Genomic DNA, 22,785 nt, shown 5'->3' on the forward strand with positions numbered 1-22,785 from the left:
GGGGGGGGGGGGGGGGGGGGGGGGGGGGGGGGGGGGGGGGGGGGGGGGGGGTGGTTGGGTGGGGATTGGGGAGGGGGGAATAAAATCTGACTGTCGATTTAATCAAGTAAGATCCTATGGTATACAATGAAGCGTATAATTGTAATTATCTAACTAAAAAATTGAATAAAAATTTAAAGTCTGGGGCGTTTTGTGCACCGCTAGTGTGAGGGGGTGTTTTGCCTATATATTTTTTTCACAGGGTTTTTTTTTTAAACATTAGAAATTTCACAGGGGGGTAACATGCATTTAACCCATTATGATTTGCTTAATAATAGTGGTCATTTTTCAAGAATGTGATAAACGACACACCTCTTTTTATCTTTATCAATTTGATATGCCTTTGATAATATTGCAATCAATGTATCTTGTAGGATAGAATCCTGGCTTATTATAGTTTTGTTGAGTCTCTTAAACGTACCAATACTTTTGCCCTATTATAAATATATTATTGGTATTTCTCCAGGGTTTGTCTGCTGGGCTTCTTAGACAAGCTACATATACAACTGCTCGGCTTGGATCATTTAAGTGAGTACTTCTATGAACCTTGTAACTATATGGATTTATGACCATTTAACAGTTGGAGAAATCATTTAGAATTCAGTTGATTGCAGTCTTCATGGCTTATATTCTTGTTTTTCTGCTTTTCATCCTTTTTCTGCCCTCTATCTGCAATTGATTGTTATAACCATATCATGTAAACTATGGAGCTTGGTTTTCCATTTTATAATTCCACTATATGTAATGTGGTAGAAGCATGAAGTTGTGATGGTATCTCTCCCTTCACTTTATAAACCCAAGAGTACTGGAAAAATTTCATAATTGTTGCTATTTAAATTATAACATAGCATTTGTTTACTTGGGAAATCTTTGATAGGATTTTGACGAACAAAGCAGTAGAGGCCAATGATGGGAAACCATTGCCACTTTATCAGAAGGCTCTGTGTGGATTGACTGCAGGAGCAATTGGAGCATCTGTAGGCAGTCCTGCCGATTTGGCTCTAATTCGTATGCAGGCTGATGCCACATTGCCTGCTGCCCAGAGGCGGAACTACACTAATGCATTTCATGCCCTATCCCGAATTGTTGCTGATGAAGGAGTTCTAGCACTCTGGAAAGGTGCTGGCCCAACCGTGGTGAGGGCTATGGCACTTAACATGGGTATGCTTGCTTCTTATGACCAAAGTGTGGAGTTCTTCAAGGACTCACTTGGTTTTGGCGAGGCTTCCACAGTGCTGGGTGAGGTTCTCTTGGCACAACCATTATCAGTATTTTTATTTCCACTCTTGTCCATTGCTCTTCATCATACTTGGTCTTTGGATTTTGCCGAGGTTTAAAGCTTTTTCATGTCTCTTTTCAGGGGCCAGTACTGTATCAGGTTTTTTTGCTGCAGCCTGCAGTTTGCCATTTGATTATGTGAAAACCCAAATACAAAAAATGCAGCCCGATGCTCAGGGGAAATATCCATACAGTGGTTCTCTAGATTGTGCTATGAAAACGCTCAAGGCTGGTGGACCCTTCAAGTTCTATACTGGATTTCCAGTATATTGCGTTAGAATTGCCCCTCATGTCATGGTACAACCCCCCCCCCCCCCTTCTCTGTGCCAATCCAGCCCCCAACACAAGAAGTAAAAAAAGAATAAAGCATTTCACCAAGCACCACCCCCTCCCAATTTGCCCTCAATGTTTAGTAGTCTTCAGTTACGTCCGTATTAAGTTTCTAATACCGTTTGTTCATGCAGATGACCTGGATATTCCTGAACCAGATCCAGAAATTGGAGAAGTCTGTGGGATTGTAATTCTAAGTCTAAGTGGAGACCGGACAGCTTCCAATCAAAAGAATGATTTCGCATGTCAATTTTTGTGTTTTTGGTTATTCACACCCTTGAAGTTGAGGGTAATTTTACAGCAATCAACATTACATTTTGTATTGAAATTGACATATTAGGATAGAAGTCTCTCAAGTTACTTTATGGACGATTGCCCATTTTGAAATCCAGGAAAATTGTTTTAGGGAAACAATAAATGTAGTGTGAACTGCTGATCTGAGAAGGGTCGGAACATGATCCGCACTGGAATTTACAGCTTTCTTGAGCTGATTTTGGTTGCCTTACTCTTGCTGATCAGAGGTAGAGCATCGTGCAGGTGCAGCAGCAGCAGCAGCATACCCCCCTATAGTACAAAACAATAACAGCTCTGCAAAAGAATGCCAACCCAAAAAACATTTCCTTTTAATAGCAAAAGCTATTTCTTTCACCTCCTCATCCCTGGTTTAACACAATTACTTCCTACTCTAAACGCACCACATACACATTCAACCTTCCAGAAACAGGCTACTAGTTAAGGAGAAGCAGCTAAGTATATAGTTGAAGATTAGCAACTCATCATGATCGCAAGGAGAAGCAGTCTGTATTATGAAGACTTGAGGAGAAGCAGCCGCTTCTTCTTATAATGCTGTTTTCCTCCTTGCGAAGCAGCGATTCCAGTTAAAGATACTGGGGCCGACGTATGAATTTATGAAGGTGGAGGGGAAATACATGCAACGTATTACTACAGATTAGTCAACCTTAACATCTCATCAAAACTTAATAAGAAATAGATGGATGTAGTTTGAACAGCTGATTCTGAGAGAAGGGAAATTGGAATCGAATTGATCTTGCTTGACTTGGATTATAAGTTTAGTTGTGCTGCTGCTGCTGCTGCCGCCCTACTGTTCCTCCAAGAGAAAGGAGGAGGGTGTTGGGATTGTAGTTTGGTACTTCTTTGCAATCCTTATAGGATCATCAACAGCTAGTAAGTTTTCATTCGAAAATATTAGCTCTTTCATATGCCTTTCTAATTCTCTTCCTTGAAGCAATTCTCCTATGTAATATGATAATAATATGGAGGCATTTTTGTAAGTATACTTTAACTAGTTGGATCCAACCCCACCCCCATACTCAACTCATCTTCACCCAATCACCGATGGACAAGGACACCGTATCCCTTCTACTCTTGTCACTTCCAATTCATTCAACAATCGCGTATCCTTCAAAATTTGAGCTTCAGTGTGGAGGAATTCTTACAGGCAACTACCTAATATATATTACATATATAAGATCCAATCACACAGTTAATGATGCTCAATACAATATCATTCAATCATCCCATTTCCAGAAAATAAGCGAGCCTCCTCATCACTAGGACTGCATTCGACACAACGGCAACAGGTAAGAGCATTTTCTATGTATGTGTGTGCGTGAGAGAGAGAGAGAGACTGACACGGTCACACAAAATTATAGCAGTGTGAAATGCCAAGTCCAAAACTTCCATTTTCCCTAAGTAGGTACCTGCGAAGCTTCCCAGAAGGAAAGCTTAGATAGCCTCTTCATCACATTAATAGTTACTTCAACTCTCACGGCCACCATCATATTAAGTATCCTCTAAACCAAGAAATTCACAATCAAGAAACAAGCACACATATTCACTCTTCCAGAGAGAGGGAGAAGTGCCGTTGAAGATGAACAACTAGTCACAGATATGGGCTCAAGGAGAAGAGGAGTCGTCTATCCTTGAGAAGCAGCAATTGCAATAATACAACTCACTCCCATATACTGGATCCCCTGTTAAATGGATTCCTCACTGGCCAGCTTCATGCTCGATTGGAATTACTCATTTGTTAATCTATTTAAGGGTCTTTAATGTGCCTATTTTATTTTTATTTTATATTTCTATAAAATAGAAGTTTTCTTTTGAACAATTACTTAAATTTTTTGTAGAATTATGAAATACAATAAATAATAAATTGGGGATTCGAAACCAAAGGCACAAAACTTGGTTCATTGAGTCAATGTCATCAGGTTTCTGCGCTTCTGTTTCACGACCTGCCAGTGGGGATGCATTGTTCAAATTGTTATTTATTGGTATCTGATAAATTTCAGGGAGAAACTGTTTTTCACCCTAAATCATGGATCCACCCAGTCTCATAAACTCTGTAACAATCTTTTTACACATAAGGCAGACAGACACCACATCCAGACGCCTACATCTGCTTCCCATCTGCAGTAAGATAGTTACTGATTATGGATGCCAACCTTGAAAAACCTTGAAACTGAAAAATAACATCTCATAAGCTTCTCAAACTGCCTGAGATACTACTAACTGCGGACATGACCTGTTCTTTGAAATTGAACCAGTTGGAGCAAAACTTGATGAAGATCCTATTCAAGCCCTGAGGAACCAGATAGCATTTCACCATTAGTCACATGCTAGGAAAGATGGATTGAATATAATCAATCAATGAATTATATGTGCATGGATCATGATTCCTGATTTTGTAGGCATTGAAATAGCAACAATTATGAAATATGGGGACTCCCAATATCCGTCCCATTGCTGATGTATCTAATAGGAAAATGAGAACTCAAATCTACACATACCAATGAATAAGAGCATCTCAAACTAGTACAATAACGAGCTTTTCATCTCACCTGCTAGCATAAGAGTTATCAGTGGTGTTGATAACGATCTTATCACCGGCTAAAATATGAGCTGGGACCTAGAATAATAAGATATGCAAAAAAAGTCAAATGATGTCATCTTACATTGAGTTGAGAGGGCCATGCAACAAGCATTAGCAAGATGCTAACTGTAATTATTTGAATAACTCATAAGAAAAAAATATGCTTGCAAAATGCAGAGTGAGCCAAAAGAAAGAAAAGGTCAGATTGAAAGTTATAACAAATTTTAATTTTCTCATTTCACATATTCATAAGTGGCAGAGTTACTTTGATTGTGGACAGTTGCCATGATGGAAGAACGCATTCACAACCCATAAAATTAGTTAAGCATCTCTCTTGCAATTCAGAGAGATGAAGTAGAAGATAAAGATATGTTTAAGCCATCATATTCAGGTCAACTTTTCTGCCTTACCTTTGATTAAAGCAATGTATTAAAACTTATAATTTTACAGTTTAGGCATAAGAATGCTATTTTGGCATGTCTATGTTTAAAATCTCCCACACCTGGCGGGTTTTGAACAAGGAATAAGCCATAAAAGTGTTCCCCAAGACTTCCAATGAGTTCTATAAGAACAGTTACAATCATGATCATATTGTCTTTTCCAATCGTTTTCTTCATCAAAATAATTTTTGAAAAATTCAAGTCTGTGTATCATTTTTCCCATTTTCTTTATATTCCCAAAACTGACAGGAGTCTTGGGGAGCACATAAATATCAAGAAAAGTTCAGTACAACTGGAAACATTCCTTCCAGAAAAGGGAAGCTTAATTTTTTGAAAAATTCAAGTCAGTGTATCATTTTTTCCCATTTTCTTTATATTCCCAAAACTGACAGGAGTCTTGGGGAGCACATAAATATCTAGAAAAGTTCAGTACAACTGCAAACATTCCTTCCAGAAAAGGGAAGCCAATAATGGTGCTAAGACAATTATCGAAATTATAGGACAAAGAAACAAAATGTGAGTATTCATTGGAGTATTACCTGCACGGTAAGACCATTATCCAACAAAACCTTCTTATAACTGCGGAAGTGAAGAATGAATAAAAATATGTTAAATAATCTGAAATTAGTTATAGGTCAAGCAAATACAAGCAATCAAGAATGCAACATTGGAGTCCAGGATTCAAGATAAGCAAACTGACGACAAGAACACTGAAGCAGGTGTACTTACGCAGTTGGTCCACTTCCCCTTAGTGAATCAGCTGCTTCAGTAACTGTACACGTAACTCGATGCGGAATTTTTACTGACAATGGTCTTTCATCATAAAGCTGGACAGTGACTTCCATATCATCTGCATGTAATGGAATGAGAAATATCTTATGGTACATTGAAAAGTGAATGATCAAGGTAGCACAAGTAATATTTACCCTGTAACATGTAATTTACAAACAGGATATTTCCTTTATATCCAATTGGAATAAGGCAGAGGGGCAACTTCATACGTAGAACATGCTGCTGTTCAAACAAGATGAAGATCTAACAACTGATTCAACTTTCTTCATAACATGTAACGTGTGGAAAGCAACAAAAACGTTTTGAGGCCAACAGAATTCATTTCACCAGTAGTAATGATGTGTTTTTATTTGTCACTGCCAATAGGATCGAATCAATCGTAAAAGTGAGGTCTTAATTACTTCATAATCACCTATGTATTCGGCACACTTATATTTCAAATGATAATCCATAAGCAGAAGAACATGTCAAACAATCTACCAAGCTTATTCAATCACAGATTTCGTTCATTATAAGCAAACTACCTTCTCCAATTTTAGAAAGGGTCTTAGATCCTAGAACTTAAGATCCAAGGTTCACTAACAATTATTTAATGTTCAGTAACCATTTAGAAATCTAAACTTCAATTTTAAGTTACAACTCTATGTACAACATTTTGCCTTTTAGAATAACATTGCCCCTACGCTATATTAAAATGCTTCCATTAATTGCCCATGACCTTGTTCAAGTCCTTTAAGAGAGACGTTGGCATGCCTTACAACAGTTATACAGGACCATTGCCAATAATTTCTTTTATACACCAACCCAAACAGTGGCTGCATCCAGGTTGTTGCTGAGATGTGCTTATATCTAACACCTTCCTTGATTTCCAAATATCGTGTTTTAGATTGTATCAGCTTCAGTTAGGCATTTAAAAATGGAGCTGCATATAAAATAAATGGTAAAAGAGAATTCCAAGTTTAGAGGTCAAATAACATTACCTTGAAGGTAGACAAGAGATTCACCAAATAAGTGTCTTGGCACTTCTAGCTGGCTGTATGTCTTGGGCCTGGAATAGATAAATGAAACATGTGTGGCTTCATTTTATGGGTGTCACCCTAGTGAAACTCGATCATGCTTAATTCAAAAATAGAAAACAAACAGCAGCACTCACTCCATTAGCACAATATTTCCAGTCTCATCATCAGTGTAAAGGTACGTGAATGACTTCTCCTGAACATATATCTCTGCACAGCAGTACCAAATCATAAATGGAATATAGGAATTAGTATTTATACAGAACACTCTAGGGCAGTGCGCTTGGCTGAAGATGAAGTTAGGTTTGCAAAGATGATGTCACATATAGAAAGTTATATCTTGAATAATCTTTTTCATATTCCCATAGGTTTAGTTGGTGCACAAAAAGTACTCAAATAGACATGTACATGTTTCAAAACTGATCAGTGGTTCTAGATGTAATAGTTATCATAAGAAAAATATACTTATAAGTTGCAAACTTTCTCTAATCAGCTTGATAGTCGTATACACTCTATGTCAAATATATTTCCAAAATTTGCAATAGAACCTTTGAATTGGTTGTCACCTGAAAATTGTTTAGAGAATTTCTCCTACAATTCAATAGCTTCCATCAACTGGGTTTAGACTAGGTGCAAAAGCTACAGGAATTGTTTACTATATAGTAAAAGCTAACAATGATGCTTTTATGTTAAAAGCATCCCCAGTACAAAAAACTTCTGACTGATCGTGTTGTTCCAAAACCCTAATTCTTAATCAATTCAATCATCCAGCTTATGTCTAACATTGACCAGGACCTTGCATGTGAGAATGAGGAAGATTGAGAAACCAGAATAATGAAATATCATTAACCGTAGATTTGGTTTTTCTTATATATCTTATTGTGATCTTATCCCAATCCATCAGTAAAAAGAGAAAAATGCACAATTTTAGCTAGAATTTGCTCTGGCTCAAACTAGCCATTCTCTTTCACAACATAGAATTAAACTTCAACTGACGCAGACAGCAAGTTCAAAGTATGACTAGCCAGCAAAGGCAATATGTTACATCCTTTGCAGTTAACTTTAACCTTAATTTCCTGGACATGATATAGCTGAGAGACATTAGATAACTAACCAAAAAAATAAATACAACTAGGAAAATTTTTTCTCACTCTGATGAGAAATATGACAAAAGACGCATACTTTGAACTGGCTCATCAGTTCGCAACCTCTCATTCACTTTGCTTCCACTATCAACATCACGGAGCTCGACCTGTTAGTAATTGGTCCAGAAGAATAGAAGGATTTAAAATCTATACTTTTTCCTTGGCATTAAATTTAAGAAACTTTCCAGGCATTCAAACTCAAGATCTTTCACTGGACAGCCATGTGATACATAAAAGAATGAGACAGTGCTTGCTTGATTCTCGTCTAAAATATTAAAAACAGAAAATGAAGAAAAGACCAATCATCCACAATGGAACATTAAAAGACTATTTTATTGACAGGAACAGTATCCCTTACTCTTAGTGGAAGAGATAAATGAAAACGACCAAATAACATCATGGTATATAAAAATTAGCATGAAACCTGTATTATAGCTCCTCCTCTTCCTTGGCTTGTATGTTGCGCTTTTATAACCTAAACAAAATTCCATTTACATGTTATGTTAAGCCATAGCCATATCCTCATAATCAATAGCAGGGGACGAGAAGACAATGAAAACATAAACATAAAAAATTGCTGCTGAATAATTACCTCAAAAATCTTTCCTGCATTTTGTCCAGAGCGATCCAGAAACAACATTACAAAATATCTTGATATGTATGGTTAATTATTAAATTATCATCACTATACTGTGAATGTCGAAAATCTAACCTTTTCTTTCAATGACGTTTCCTGGCCTCACCTGCGTGAACATGAAAAGCACATTTTGTAAGTTTGTGGCAACAAGAACATCAATGCCTGAAGCAGAGTAATTTCATGCCTTTCTATCAAATTGTTGTATAGGCATAGGAGAATAAGCACTAGTAAATGCGCGCAAAAAAGGAAAAGGAAGTAAATAGGAGTTGCATGAGTAAGGACAGAGATCATACATCGGCACCGGAGAATCTGGCGCGGCGAAGCTGGGTGGCGGACCATGGAGAGTCAAGTAGGGCACCTCGGGGAGCGTGAAATTTGATGTGGCGTGAGGAAGTGGTGGGGTTGCGGGGGATTGAGGAAGAAGCAGGGGCGGGGGAGCGGAGAGCGGCGGAAATCCGTTTAGCGAGGAGGAGTCGCATTTTGGAGACTGAAGAGGGTAAATTTGGAAGTTGAGTGGAAAATACTAGTGCTGAATATCATTCATTCTTTGAAAGAGGTATGAATTTGAAGAATGAATGAATATACGTACCATTTACTGTACCATCTTCAGTCCAGCCCAGGTGTTCTTAATTAGTGAGTATGTTGCAACCACTTTTCTTTCATACCCGCCAACCTTAGTTTGTTTAAGTAACTAGTCTTGTTTCAGTCGTGATACCTACTTAGAAAGATGGATGAATGGATGGATGTTTTGAATTCCATTATTATTACACCAACATCATCATCACTCACCTATCTATCATCTTTGCCTTTGTATGAAATATTTACAAAACTTCATTCATCTATCCAATTCCTTATATGAAATATACACTAATTACAATATACTTATCGTATAATTGATGTACAATTCAAAAATAAGTGACCGGTCGCATAACAAGTATATTACACTTGCTCTGTAATTAATCTGGTTCGACCAAACTTGATTTGAGTATGAACTTTTCATCAAGATAAGACATATGCAGGAAGTTAGTTGTATTTCCAATTAGCGAGGAAAGTAGGAGAAAATTATTTATACAATTGAGATCCGCCTCCACCTACCCAAAGCTTCAAAATTGCAGCTGAAGCTTCAAATATGTCCCAGCCACATTTGCTATTCTTTAATTCTCAACCAGAGCTGTATACCTAACTTTTCTTTTATCCCTACTTCTGTGAACCCTTTTTCCTCTACTGCTCATTTACAAGGCAATTTCCTATATTCTTACAACATCTACTCATGTACACGGTCCCCCCCCCTCCCCAGCTCCTTGTGGTAAAGGGCACATCCCAGTTTGCCGAACATCAATCCAGAGCAGCACTGACTGACCTTCACAGCAATGACCCTTGGGATGCAATCCACCGGAGCCATCTGAAATCATGCAATTACCTGTGAAATTAGTACAAGGATACCTGCTGTAAGGACAACTTCTATATGTAAAGATTTCATAGGCACTGCAGATGCTTGAACCTTTAAAATATGAAGAGGGGCACTTGCTGTGAAAAAGACTAAGATCACAGCATTAATAGCCTAAGGAAATTACCATGTTACCAGCCACCAACTTTGTGGTCATCCAACTGGCCAAGGAACAACCAAGCAACGGTGAAACCATTATTGATGCATCACCAAATGCTACAAGGCTTCAAGAGTTATTGACGATTTGGTGAACACAGAAAGAACAAAGGGTGCCTCTTCCCCAGGGTGGATCGTGGTCGGCACTATAGTGTACCCCTTAGGATCAGGATCCAGGACCATTTCACATGATATTTCCCGAGAATTCACATAATCAGTTCCCCCAACTGATTCATGCAAGTAAATGTTGTAAGCGGCACGCCGGCCACGGGTCTTGAGAATCCTCATCCCTATGTAAAACATCATCGAATCATGGCTTGATTGGTAATTCCTGAAACCAGCTGTTGTTCTCGAGAAGCTCACACCCTAGGGATGGCCACGTTAGTTTGGCATTAGAAGAGAAGGTGAAGAGTTTAAACCACCACTAAGCTCAAGTATTTATAACTTGCTTATCAAACCTGAGTTAAGGTAATGAATACGTGAATAGGTAATGATGCATCAGGGCCAGTGGCTCTCAATCGAAATTGTGGGTTTTGATGCCAAGTTTCATAGTCTTGACATCCTCCAGCACTGTAACCACGCCACTGACTGTGGACAGAGTAACGCATTTCTGGTGGATAGACACGACATACATATATTGACCTGAAATGTATTTGAAAATCTTGCCACGACATCCAAAATATGCCATCTTTTGCCTGTTCCAAGTTTGTGACATTAGGTATGTCCAAAATGAGCTTCGAGCAATTGTATGAAGGCTAATGGAAGAACCTCAAAATGAATAGTATTATGGTATGGCTCACTAAAACTAGTAGAAGCATAGATAGACCCTCAGATAAAAGTTGTATATTTAACAGAATCAATACTACTTCGTAAACTAATCCCAATAATCATAATAAGGAGAAAAGTAGTTAGAAAAATAAGATCTATTCATACAATATAAAAATCCTCTTTTTATGCAAACTTTTAATGTATTAATTATATTTTTTCATGCACGTAGGAAAAGCATATGATGCTATTTCTAGTTCTTGCCCGCAGTTTGAAACAATAAACAGAGCACTTAGAGGGAGTACAAATTCAGTTAACCTGTGGCACATGCTTGAGCTTGTGTTTCATCCTATCTGTCCATTCAGGTGATGAATCAGACCAAGGGCCATTCCATTCAACCTCGTTTGCCCACGGATTTCTGATCTGAACTAGTTTGTGCCCATCTACCTCTCGTACCTGAGGAAAAATAGAAATGTGTTCTAAGGACTGTCACTTGGTACTAGAATGTCTGTAGTGGGCACACTACATTGGCGTACCTGCAATATTGAGTAAGCATGTCCTTGCACGATTCCACAAGACGAAACGTGCACATCTGAACCTGAAGGGCTACCAGCACCAAGCAAAAAACCCTCTTGTTTGAAACGTAGTAGTTGAGACCACAATCTTCCACTAGCAAGATCAATCTGGGATTGAGCACTTCTCATGTCAATCTCCTCACCGGCACCTCCAGTAAGATCCACAAGAGCATCTTGGACAAGTCCACCTTCCAATGCTTCATATGATCCATGAAGTTTAGCATATGCTTTTTCCAGGATAGACACCCATAGTTCATTCCCCTTCCTGCTGGTTGCAAATGCAGGTTTGCCAGGTGATTCGCATGGGATCCAATCATCCACCACAACAGGAACCCATTCCCCCTGAAATCAAGAAAAGCAATTTAGGCTCCAAAAAGCAAACCAGCCAATTCGAGCACTGATCAAACCCCACTAATTGACACAGCTGAAGTGGCATCAGTTAACGTCAGTGCTTGCAAAATCTAGTGTTGGAAACTTCCAATGCCAAATTTGTGTAAAAATAAGATCATCTATTATGTCCTCCAACGGTTCCAGACCATAAAAGCACTGGGAAATTCAAAGCACAAAAAGGAAAAAATGCGATGTAAGACGCTAAACCACCTGGATGCAAAAACGAACTGTATATATTCCTTCTTCATTGTAATCTGGAGTAATAATGACTTCTGATATTCGCGAAACCTCAGTCAGCACAGCAACCGCACTCAAAAACCAACAATCGCCCAATCGACCCTGTTCAAGTTAGATTTTGAGCATTAAATGAAATAAAATAAAGAGCAAGGAGAACACCATAAATGAAGTGTGGTTCCCAAGCCACAATATGCTGATGTGGTACCATACTACTGTATCAATAAATACACCATGCACTTTTCACACAGCACACAGACAAGGGGAGAGGAGATGCACAAAACGGGCAGTACCTGACAAACATCAGAAGGATTTGCTGTTCCTGAAAATAAGCATGGACTAGAATCCAGATGCTTCTCTTTGACTATTTCAATAGGTCTCATCCATTCGGAAACAACCTATTATAAACATCAGGCCGAGTTAACCAGTAGAAATGGCAAAACAATCCCAAAGAAGAACTAATCATCAGCCGCAAAATTCAGGGGACAAGTTACCTGCAACTTAGATGGGGGATTATCAGGATCAACGAATAATGAACGGTCACTTGGTGGGAACTCTTGGTCAGTAAAATGTTGTTCTCCTCTTGCCAAAAGAGCTTCCTTAACTGCCAATTCCACCGAGCGCATACGTTGATAGATTTCCTCCTGAGTCTCCATTCTAGGTTTCCTCAACCTTCTAGTGAAAGAATCAACATCTACAATGACCCCTTCCCGATCGGATCTTCTCTTTCTCCCACTAGAATACTGTCCATCCCAATCTACCTCATCTCTGTCATAGAGATCAACCTCTGCAGGATCACTCTCCCAGTCCTCAACCTAAGTTAAATGGCAGAAAAGAATAATCAGAGAATAAGGTGACAGCACAAAAGGATTGATCCTTGTAAGGAAGTCCCGGAAAAAAAAAAGTAAACTCAAGCACAAACCCTTGGAGGAGAATCTGCCCACTGCCAGTTATCATCAGGATGATCGATCAAGTTGTAATCTCCAAAACCCATGGCAGCAGGAAGAGCAGCAACCTCATCTTCATTCAAGCATCTTCCCCAAAGGAAAACATCCATTACATGCATCTTGGATTCAGTGCCTTCGCTATCTGACCTCCCAAATGCATCCATATCTATTGGTGGTCTAATACCAACCCAAACATCTGTTCCTTGTTCCCATATGCCATTGCCGACATTAAGTGGAAGCCCCATCTGATAACCATCATAACCACCATCAATGAAGCAAGTTGCTTCACCTAAATCAGCATCAACAGTCATTGTGACAATGTGCCACCTGCAAGACATTTCAAGAAACGTAAAGCCAACTGAATCTTATGACATCTAAATGCAACACAAGGAATATATTGAACAATAGAAACGCCAAATATTAATGGGGGGGAAAAAGAAAACCAAAAAGACCACCGAAAAACAAAAAGGGGTGATGGGGGCACCAGAAGACTAAACTTCAAAATTCCAAAAATTTGTAACACTGTTGGGTGTTGACACAATAAATAGACACAAACCTTCCATCCGCAATGCTGGATGAACTTATACTCCACTCCTTAGCAACAGTAGTCTGTCTATCCCCTTTTGTAATTAGGCGCAGACCAACTTGTCCAGCTTCAATGCCTTGTTCAGAACCAGCCACAAGAATCTCCCAGCAAACTTTCCGCTGAAATTCAGTGCCCAAGAGACAAACTGGTCCAGACTCAGGTTGAATCATCACAGCAATGGAGAAGCTGACTTTCTGGCTCTGACATAAAGTAGGATCAATCTGGCCACAGTGCCTGCCACTTGTTGTGGGCTCATCATCAAGAACACATACAGCACCAGCAAGTCCAGTCTGTAAAAGTACATAATTTTAAAGAATGGAATAATGGGAGCATCCTATACATTATACAAGTCATCCTTATGCTCCAAACTAGACAAATAGCCTACTACAAGTAAACCAAGCAATCCACCCACCCCACCCACCCAAAAAAAGAAAAGAAACAGATAGTCTCGGTAACCTGCAAATTAAACATCCTGTTTAATCCAAAAATTACCTCAACACAACAGGATACAAATTAGACTCTCAAATGATAGAGTTTAGCAAATATATAGGTGAAGCTTTAACGAATAGCATTAGCAATAGTTACCTGCAATGCCCGTTGAGATAACTGAGTTGCCCGTATTCTACGAGCAATGCTTGATACTCTTTCACGTGCAAATGAATCATCAAGTACCGAATCACCTCCTACAGCACGAACAGCAGCCGCCATGGCTGCTGCCTCCCTGCTGCCGGCATTAGGAATAGATGATATGAGAGAAGCCTCGATCTCCTTCCACTTGCGTTCCTCCTTCTCCAGGAGAGCTTTTCTCCTTTCTTTACCCCTTCCTTCCTCCTCACGCCTCTGCATTAAAGCTTCCTCTTCCATCTCCTTCTCTCTTATATAACTACAAGTATCAAAAAAGGGATTATCAGAATAAATGGAAAAGGCGTTGAAATTGCTGAATTTTTTAACTGGAACTTTCAAACCTCTCTTGTATAATTTCGAATTGTCTACGGTCCTCAGGCATCCACTTCTTAATTTTTCTTGCACTTAGATCCGAGAAACCTATGCTATCTAAGAACAGTCTCAAACGAACCTCATCCTGGACAACCAGAAAGAATGTGTCAAAAATCATTAGCAGGTAAAACCAAATAAGGGATCATCGCTTATGCAGGTAGTGGAAGTTGTGATTTTTCAAGGCTTGCACTTATTTGATTACCATGATGTAATGCTCTTTGAGTTTGGTTTCTTCAATTCGCTATGTAGGATTGCTTCCGGGGGTTATGATTGTAAAGATTAGACGTACTCATTTGTTTCTTTTCAGTTTTAATACAATTTACTTACCCAAACAAATAAATAAAGGATATGTACCAAGCAGAATAACTCATTACCTGCACCCTTTCAGCCTTGGCAGTCAAACCCAGCAAAAGAAGTAAATAACCACCAAACTTATCCCACATGTAAACCCATTCAGTATCAATAGCTTCTTCCAGAGCGAGAATTCTGGCATGGGCACACATTTCTCTCCTGTGACCTACATCGCTGGTAACTTCATTCCGTAATATCCTCCAACTTCTCAATCTGGAGAAGAATGATCCTGCAGCCAACTCTTCATTTCTCAACCGATCTCTTAATTTCATGACATCAGCCCTGGGAAGCACAAAGTTCCCTGCCCTATCCCTAGCAATAGTAGGATCTCCGACCAAAAGGGCAGCTGAACTGGCTGACCTCTGAGGAGCAGAGTATGTTCCAGATAAAGCATTTCTCGTCTGCATGGAGTACATTTAAACTTTAGATCCAATCAAGCACACACATTATTCATAAGTAAGACAAAGTATAGGCCTGGAAGTCAATTTGACATGCAAACCTCATTCTAGACAATGAACTCAGAAAAGGAAAAGCAACTAAATGAACTACCTTGGTTGCGGATCTAGCAATTGCTTGGATCACAGTTTCCTTGCTTAGGAAGTGAACAGCATCTTCCACCATCTAAGTATAAAAGGAAAAAATATAAAAAATGAGAAATGTCAGTGACTACTGTAAAATCAAGAGATGCCCCACGGTGGTTCTTCAATACAGAATCTATATGTGTATTAATAATGATGCTATATATTTCAAATGCTAATTGTATAAACTAGCTTAAGATAAATGATAAAACCTCAAGAGTTAAGCATGAACGCGATACAGCAAAGCCAAAGGCCACAACAAGTGTAATAGCTGATACAGCAGCTCCAGCAAAAGGTGGGTATATTTTCAAACTTGCAACAACACCCCAGCCTTCAACTGCCAATGCAATCCCGTAAAGTACAAGAAATGCAGCACTGAACAGAAGACATAAGATTAAACATGATAAAAAAAAAATTATAAGTATCCAAAGAGAGCAATTTGAGCTAAAAGTTTGAAATATAGACTTGCAGCCAGACCTCAAGAAAATAGGAATGTGACATTAAAGGAACTTAACAAACCTGACATTTTTTCCACAATCTGCATGGGCATCATAAACATATACAGGCAGAACCCTTGGAGAATAAACCACTATGGGAGGAGAAAGAAGCACCTGCAATTGCAGCAAGATAAAACAAGATTCACATGGTTGAGAAAAGATGAATGACATTGTCCAAAGTCGGCAAAGTAAGCACCATCTTGAGATGGGAATGTTTACTTACAGTTAGGGCTCTTCCAGCCAACAGGAAAAGAAATGAGAAGTAACCAACAGATGCACCAACAAAAGCTTTATCTGGAAAAATGCAAGCATAACATTAAATGTCATGTATCTTGAATACGTCACTTTCCCAAGTATGAGAAATCCGATTATGCAGGTGAACTAAGTCAAGTAATGCAGTTTGTTCGATTCAGGTACAGGGTCTACAAGGAACTGCTTTTACCTTGAAACCAACCGACAAAGAATGCTGCCAAAGCCAGAAGAAATGCAAGGAAACAAACAAATAACATCTGGAACCGTGTCAAGTAAAAGTTGTTTGAAGCCCAATAGTGAATGACACCAATTGCAAGGACCAGAAGAAGAACAACTAAAAGGAATGCTGCTCCAATCTGTAACAGCGGAGAGAAACATGTTAGCTGATGTAAAATGATATATAACACACGACAGATACCATAAAGTCACTTACCGTCCATGGCTCAATTATAAGCGTAATCGCTGAAATTGCACCCAGTAATAGAACAAGGCCAATAATTATAAATATATAAGCACCTCTAGAGATTTTCCAGTTATCATCTTTCCTGCAAATCACATACCAAAAAAAGTCAGTCCCTTTTAAACATATCAGACTATGAAAATATTCTTTTAGGCAACAACTGCTTAAATTATGCGCCCATAAGATCACATACCATTTGAGCAAACCAGAACACAGTGACAATATTGCAGGCATGCAAATCAATGGAAGTAAAGCAGCAAGAAAGTCTGTCTTTGTAGGAATCTGGTCACTCCTTGAATTCACAACCTTCATATATGATGCCCCACAAGAAGACACGAGGATGGCTACAAGAGGCAGGAATCAGACCTTAGTAATGCAATACACCAAGCCCATAAATAGTAGAAATGAGAAGAGCAATAATTTGAAGCTTGGGGGAGAAGACTGATAACAAAATAATATATGAAATATCACCTGCAAACAACCCAATACAAACAGCAGAGGAGAGAGAAAACCGATATGTTGCGAACCATGAAACTATCGGCAGCACACCAGTAATTATCAGGGCAATTGCAGCAGCCATTGCCCAACCAAGATACACAGATGATGCATAAGGAGATGAAACACCTTTCTGATCATCAGTCCACCCCTTGTAGCTTAAATCATCTAAAGGTTTTGCAGAAATGATTCCGCCAAGAGCTAATAGAGATCCGGCAAACAATGCTATACAAATGAAAAGAACAACACCCTGACAACAAATTGACTAATTTCATCAATTACAAACAGAAGAGATTTGAAGGAAATTAAGAAAAACCTACAATACAAATTGAAATAGCTCATTATACAGCTGACCCAGACTGAAGTTTTATGATGGAATCCACGATGACAACAGCATGTAGAAACATTCCACAAACACAATAAATAAATCACAAGAAGTGGACAGATTGTGGGACACAACAGTGTTAATAACAAAAATATTGGGATCCCACTCAGATCATTGCTGGCACCATATATTTCATTTAAAATTTTAAAATGAACACAATTGCCATTATAATCAGGATTAGAAAAAGAAACAAAGGATGGCATAATAGAAAGCTTCTCAGAGAAACAGGTTATAGGAAAATGTCAAGCAGGTCAATGATTGATCTCCAGTTACCAGACTAACTAAAACGACAAAGAATAATTAAGTTCAGGGCTGAAACTAAATAAACAATGGAGACCTACTGCATGCATCTCATAATATGAGGCTAAACTACATTACAATCCATAACATACATTCCAACAATGACTTCTAGGCATTCTGATAGTAGCAGCAAGAAAGCAATCGACCACACAGCTGCCCACAATGAAAACAGAAAAAAGAAAGGAATAATCCTGTTCACTGCCCAGAAAATTTGCATCTCAAACACGCCTTGAGATGAAGGATTATAGGACAATCATCTAATCATCAGAAATGAGAAACCAGTCATATTTGTTATAATAATAAACAATAAATTCCCAGAGAAGGGAAAAGGTTATACCTCCTTCTTCCTCATAATAGCATGATTTCCAGCATGTGTTGCATTTCCACCACCTGAAACCCAAAACTTGTAACCATTGCGAATCCATGTGGGAATGCCAACAGATAGGCATGCCACCATAAGAGGTACTGTTATAGACAAGCCCAGAAGAACTGACGACTTGCTGCAGTAACATTAACAATAAGAAGTTTATGTTAAGAATTAACATAACAACCATATTGATAGCAAGTGAATGAAAATTGTACCTCAAGAAGGAAAGCAACAATCCTACAGAAGTGCTCACTAACCAAGCAACGAAGCCATACTGCACAACATAGAAGACAAAGATGTTATATATCAAGAAAGAAGGAGAAATAACTTTTAAGGGGTAACAATTTGTGGAATACAAAATTTGTGCACTACAGACACTACAAAAGTTACATCATTACTAAATACTTATAAGACAAGGGAAACAAATAAGAAATACCCTGTGGTATTAACAATCAGATCAATCATATTTGCAGAAAAAACTCAGGATAATTTCATTAACCAGCAGGTTCAATTCACATAGGTTAAAGGAATAAGTTGACGGCCAAGCACATGGATACAAAATTCTGTTGGGTTAATTGGTAGTAAGTCAACATAAGAGGAGAGACCAAGGGAAAGGGATAGTGGTTTGAAATATTGTAACAGTCCCTGTCAAGCTCTTAAATGAACAAGAAATGAGATTCTGATAAATATCTTGAGCATATAGACAAATGGGCAACTGCAACAATTTATCAGTCACAATCTTAAAACTTTCGACCAGAAAAATAAACAAATAAAACACATCACCGTCAGAATTACCCGGACTACTTATGACAGCATTACCTTTCTAGGTTTTGAGGTCATAGATAATTCTTCGGATTGAAGTGACCTAAGGAAAGCCATGATTGACCAGACAACAGGAGACAATAGCAGAACTGCTATGCCAAATTCAAACTGCAGAAAGATGATATGAAACTTGGGAGTGACAATTTAAAAAGGCAGTAAAAAACATAAAAATATAAGATTTAATAATATTGCACAAACACTGTCAGAGTCTGCAATAAACTATGAACCATGGGTGTACCTGTTGGTGTGTGGCATTTATAAGATTAATTGTGTTTGGGCGGAAAATGGCCACAATGGTCGTCTCCATGCTGAAGACAAAACTGAAGAGAAGCCACGATCGCTCTGGGGTACCTGCTATATAATGTAATACTAGCCTACAGAGTTGAAGCCATTTTTCCAAACCACGGAGCCTAAGTTCTTCTGAAAATGAAATTTGATTAGGTGCCATATTGTCAACACTGTTTGAGTCCACCATTGTCATGTTAGTATTGTCACGATGATCTCTATCTGCATCCAAACTACTTCTTTGCAGCAACGCAAGGATCATAGGGTCCAACCCATTCTCCTTCAGCATCACAGCAAAATTAGGGTCAAGTCCTTTATCTTGCAGTAAATTGGTCAGTTCAAGTTCTCCCTGTCTTGCTCTTCTTTTCAACATAGATGAAATCCTCGGATCACTCAACTTTTCCTGGAATGCAAGCGCCAAATTCAAATCCAGCACCTGACTTACAGAATTAGATGCACTAGACTCACAGCCCTGGCTTTCCATACCACTACTAGAGCATGCTACCAAAGAGCTGTTATGGTCAAAATTTTTATCAGCATATGAAGGCCCAACTTCAGTTTCTTGAACTACTGAACGACAAGAACTACTACGCAATGCAAAACTTGGCCTTCCACTATCCATGCCCTTCTCACTGTGAATCCCTTCAACGTTATTCCAGCTAGTAAGATCACCAGTGCTAGGTCCTGTACCATTACCAAGGTGACCAGCATCTGCACTACTACTCCGCTTTACACTTGAGCCACAGCCTTCAGACGAGCTGGATGAGCAATTCTGCTCTTTTTTACGGAATCCTTCTCTGAGGCGAATAACAGTACTCTCCAAGGCATCTCTTCTTGCAGCTGATGGGTTAGTAATGGATAAGTGACGAGAAACGGCAGCTCCAAGTAGGACAGATGCCACAACTGCATAGCTAATACAGTGTCCCAAAAACCTGTAATGAAGAAATGATGGTAGAAGTCATGACAAACTGCATCAGATGAACAGTGAAAGTTTATTTAGTTTAGAATTTTCTGCCACAAGCAATGAAACAAACCAGTAATGGACTCCAAAACATATCAGGAAGACACGAGAAGTTCCAGCGATAAAGAGTGCAGCAACACGACTTTTAAGAAGCTTAAACCCATAAAGGCATGTTCCCACATTCCAATCTAGCAGGAAAGAAAAATACGATTACCACAATAATAAATTCCATCTAGCAGAAATTTGACTTATATAATTGTACATCTCATGTATATACCAAGAATAATTACTGCAGCTGATGTAATTGCTCCAAGCCAGTGCGATTCTTTGGCTGTCAGGCCATACAAGATTGAATATACAAGCAGAACCAAAAGGGAACCAGAATAGAGAAGTCCAAGGTGTAAAGCCCTGCACAGATCAAATGGAATGACAAAGATACAAACAATGTTAAAAGCTCAAGATATGCATCATAAAATGGACTTATCAAATTAAGAAATTTCATGAGTGTATACCATATTTGCAGATTCATATTAGCATAATGCAAAAAAGCATCAGCACAAGATTCAGAAGAAAATTAGTCCAATAAGCAAAGCAAAACTGAAATTAATGAAACAACTAAAAGTAGCGCTTGCCTTCTAGATTGTCGAGGATATAATTCATTGGGATCTGGTGGTTCAGGTAAACAAGCCACAGGACCCACTTCAATACAATCAGAGTAAGCAAATTTGTATGCCCTCCTCACATATTCGTCAATGTCTACACCATTGCCTGCCACATTCATGAAAAAAGGATTAAGAAAATGCAAATAAAACGAAACATGAGGTTTTGATGTCTAGTGAAAATAAATAGACACTTACCATTGAAAACCATCCTGCATATGAAGAGCATGTTGATTGCCAGGGCAATTGCTGACACACCAAAGAAAAAGCCAGAAGGGGAATACCGCTGCGATGCCTTCGCACCAGCGGTAACATATACAGCACAAAGTTCGTATGCACAAAGCAACCCAACTGCCAGAAGAAGAAGAACAGCAACAGCCCCTGTACACAGTTGCTATGATGGGTTAGGGACACAAATATAGTATTCACTGGACAGTTCAATCTATGAACAAAGTCTGAGCATCTATTAATAAATCCCTTTTTGGGAGCATTACTGATTAGTTGCTTTTGTTTTCTGCTTTATTCGTATTTTTGAGTGAAGCACTTGATAAGTATGGTTAAGTATTAGTATTACGAAATGTCCAGTTACTGAATCACATCGGTTATAGTCACAAAAAAGTAATCCTATTCAGGTCTTCAAGCCAACAGCCAGAATTTCTCTCTCCTCAACAAATAGTCCAACAACTCCTATCTCCCATTGGTCCTTGCAGCCTTTGCAAGTATACCGCCATTTCTCTGGAGATTTTTCTTCTTATTGTACATTTGAATTGTGGGCAACAACATCGAGCACCATCAAAATCATGAATACAAACTGACATCTCAGCTTATTTCATCAGCCTCAGTAGATTGTGTTTGTGATCCGGAGGAGATAGGAGCATATACTGTGAGAAATCTAAAGTAGGAGGTCAGAAAGCATTGTTGGAAGATAGTGAGGAGCATGGTGGAGATGTAAGCAGATACCAACCTCAAGGACATGGTAGAAAAGTCTAAATAGTGATGGAGATGCACCTTGTGGGGGAGAATATAGGAAAAAATAATGATGGGGCACACTCTCAAAGTTAAAAATAAAGAGGTGGTGATAGGTTTGGAGTGACAAGTTGGTAGGATATAGAGGACATCTCTTCTATCTTGAAATGATTCTATGCAGAGGTCGAATCCTCTGTCTTTGCTATCCTTAGAACTTTCTTCCATTAAATAATCTAGTTAGACATGTAAACCATTTCTAATCAAGTGTCATTCAATGGACAAAAGAACTTTCGTAAATGCAAGTTCTCCTCTCCTAGTAGTCAAAAGATTCAGTAGATTAGGAAATACATACTTGAGCTTTGCCATTGTGTCCTCCACCAGAGCATTACGGAGTAAAAGGCCAAGAGTAGAGCAACTCCAGCCATTATAACAGCTAGACCAATTATATCTCGCCCTAGTATCACAATTAACCAGCAACCCCATACAATAAGCACCAGGACTGGTGAAATAACAATCACCCATGCACATAGTGAAAGAAGACCACATAATATTCCCAGCTGCGGTCCTTGCAAGATATCGTGCCACTTTCTAGCAAAGATCCAACTGAAAAGGCAATGGTGAAGAAGAATTCAGTCAAAGTAAAATGTCAGTTCTTCAAGAGCCAAATTATGCATGCCATACTCTTGAAGCCTTACATACATTCGACACAAAATTAACATGGGTTTCAAAATTAGTCATGCG

At 38.8% G+C, this 22,785-nt stretch overlaps 3 protein-coding genes across 5 annotated transcripts in view; 1 reads left to right on the forward strand and 2 right to left on the reverse strand.

The window, feature by feature from the left end:
- LOC105170196 (mitochondrial dicarboxylate/tricarboxylate transporter DTC-like) overlaps positions 1–2,152 on the forward strand; it is a 3,643-nt gene extending 1,491 nt beyond the window's left edge. The window contains exons 3-6 of the mRNA XM_011090859.2: positions 506–567; positions 917–1,278; positions 1,400–1,614; positions 1,782–2,152. Of these exons, the coding sequence (XP_011089161.1) occupies positions 506–567; positions 917–1,278; positions 1,400–1,614; positions 1,782–1,838 (696 nt within the window). The 3' untranslated portion in view covers positions 1,839–2,152. The remainder of the gene's footprint in view (positions 1–505; positions 568–916; positions 1,279–1,399; positions 1,615–1,781) is intronic.
- LOC105170197 (elongation factor P) lies at positions 3,916–9,291 on the reverse strand. 2 transcript variants are annotated; one of them, XR_848478.2, is made up of 12 exons: positions 8,864–9,152; positions 8,646–8,676; positions 8,526–8,539; positions 8,358–8,408; positions 7,971–8,040; positions 6,926–6,998; positions 6,753–6,820; positions 5,710–5,830; positions 5,520–5,559; positions 4,509–4,576; positions 4,193–4,249; positions 3,916–4,077 (listed from the first exon to the last, which is right to left on the reverse strand). XR_848478.2 is itself a non-coding variant. In XM_011090861.2 (12 exons), the coding sequence occupies exons 2-12, from the start codon at positions 9,047–9,049 to the stop codon at positions 4,243–4,245; spliced, it is 729 nt and encodes a 242-aa protein (XP_011089163.1). In that variant the 5' UTR covers positions 9,050–9,057; positions 9,160–9,291; the 3' UTR covers positions 3,916–4,242. The 2 variants fall into 2 exon arrangements, 1 of the variants encoding a protein (XP_011089163.1); XM_011090861.2 differs by adding an exon at positions 9,160–9,291 and having other exon boundaries at positions 3,916–4,249; positions 8,864–9,057.
- Positions 9,581–22,785, reverse strand: part of LOC105170198 (calpain-type cysteine protease DEK1) — a 16,890-nt gene continuing 3,685 nt past the window's right edge. Inside the window, exons 3-32 of one of the 2 annotated variants that reach the window (XM_011090862.2) lie at positions 22,397–22,647; positions 21,277–21,459; positions 21,052–21,187; positions 20,697–20,827; positions 20,493–20,607; positions 19,412–20,390; positions 19,171–19,281; positions 18,567–18,625; positions 18,322–18,484; positions 17,276–17,549; positions 16,998–17,148; positions 16,778–16,889; positions 16,535–16,700; positions 16,316–16,386; positions 16,115–16,206; positions 15,808–15,970; positions 15,567–15,638; positions 15,041–15,418; positions 14,636–14,751; positions 14,256–14,553; positions 13,641–13,960; positions 13,060–13,411; positions 12,632–12,952; positions 12,431–12,535; positions 12,114–12,242; positions 11,475–11,855; positions 11,257–11,394; positions 10,632–10,868; positions 10,145–10,539; positions 9,581–9,972 (exon numbers count right to left, since the gene is read on the reverse strand). In XM_011090862.2, the coding sequence (XP_011089164.1) occupies positions 10,234–10,539; positions 10,632–10,868; positions 11,257–11,394; positions 11,475–11,855; positions 12,114–12,242; positions 12,431–12,535; positions 12,632–12,952; positions 13,060–13,411; positions 13,641–13,960; positions 14,256–14,553; positions 14,636–14,751; positions 15,041–15,418; positions 15,567–15,638; positions 15,808–15,970; positions 16,115–16,206; positions 16,316–16,386; positions 16,535–16,700; positions 16,778–16,889; positions 16,998–17,148; positions 17,276–17,549; positions 18,322–18,484; positions 18,567–18,625; positions 19,171–19,281; positions 19,412–20,390; positions 20,493–20,607; positions 20,697–20,827; positions 21,052–21,187; positions 21,277–21,459; positions 22,397–22,647 (6,310 nt within the window). In that variant the 3' untranslated portion in view covers positions 9,581–9,972; positions 10,145–10,233. Of the gene's footprint in view, positions 9,991–10,144; positions 10,540–10,631; positions 10,869–11,256; positions 11,395–11,474; positions 11,856–12,113; positions 12,243–12,430; positions 12,536–12,631; positions 12,953–13,059; positions 13,412–13,640; positions 13,961–14,255; positions 14,554–14,635; positions 14,752–15,040; positions 15,419–15,566; positions 15,639–15,807; positions 15,971–16,114; positions 16,207–16,315; positions 16,387–16,534; positions 16,701–16,777; positions 16,890–16,997; positions 17,149–17,275; positions 17,550–18,321; positions 18,485–18,566; positions 18,626–19,170; positions 19,282–19,411; positions 20,391–20,492; positions 20,608–20,696; positions 20,828–21,051; positions 21,188–21,276; positions 21,460–22,396; positions 22,648–22,785 lie in introns of both variants that reach the window. The other variant, XM_011090863.2, reaches the window with a different exon arrangement.

The sequence above is a fragment of the Sesamum indicum genome, linkage group LG9, assembly GCF_000512975.1.
Source record: "Sesamum indicum cultivar Zhongzhi No. 13 linkage group LG9, S_indicum_v1.0, whole genome shotgun sequence".
NCBI classification, from domain to species: Eukaryota; Viridiplantae; Streptophyta; class Magnoliopsida; order Lamiales; family Pedaliaceae; genus Sesamum; species Sesamum indicum.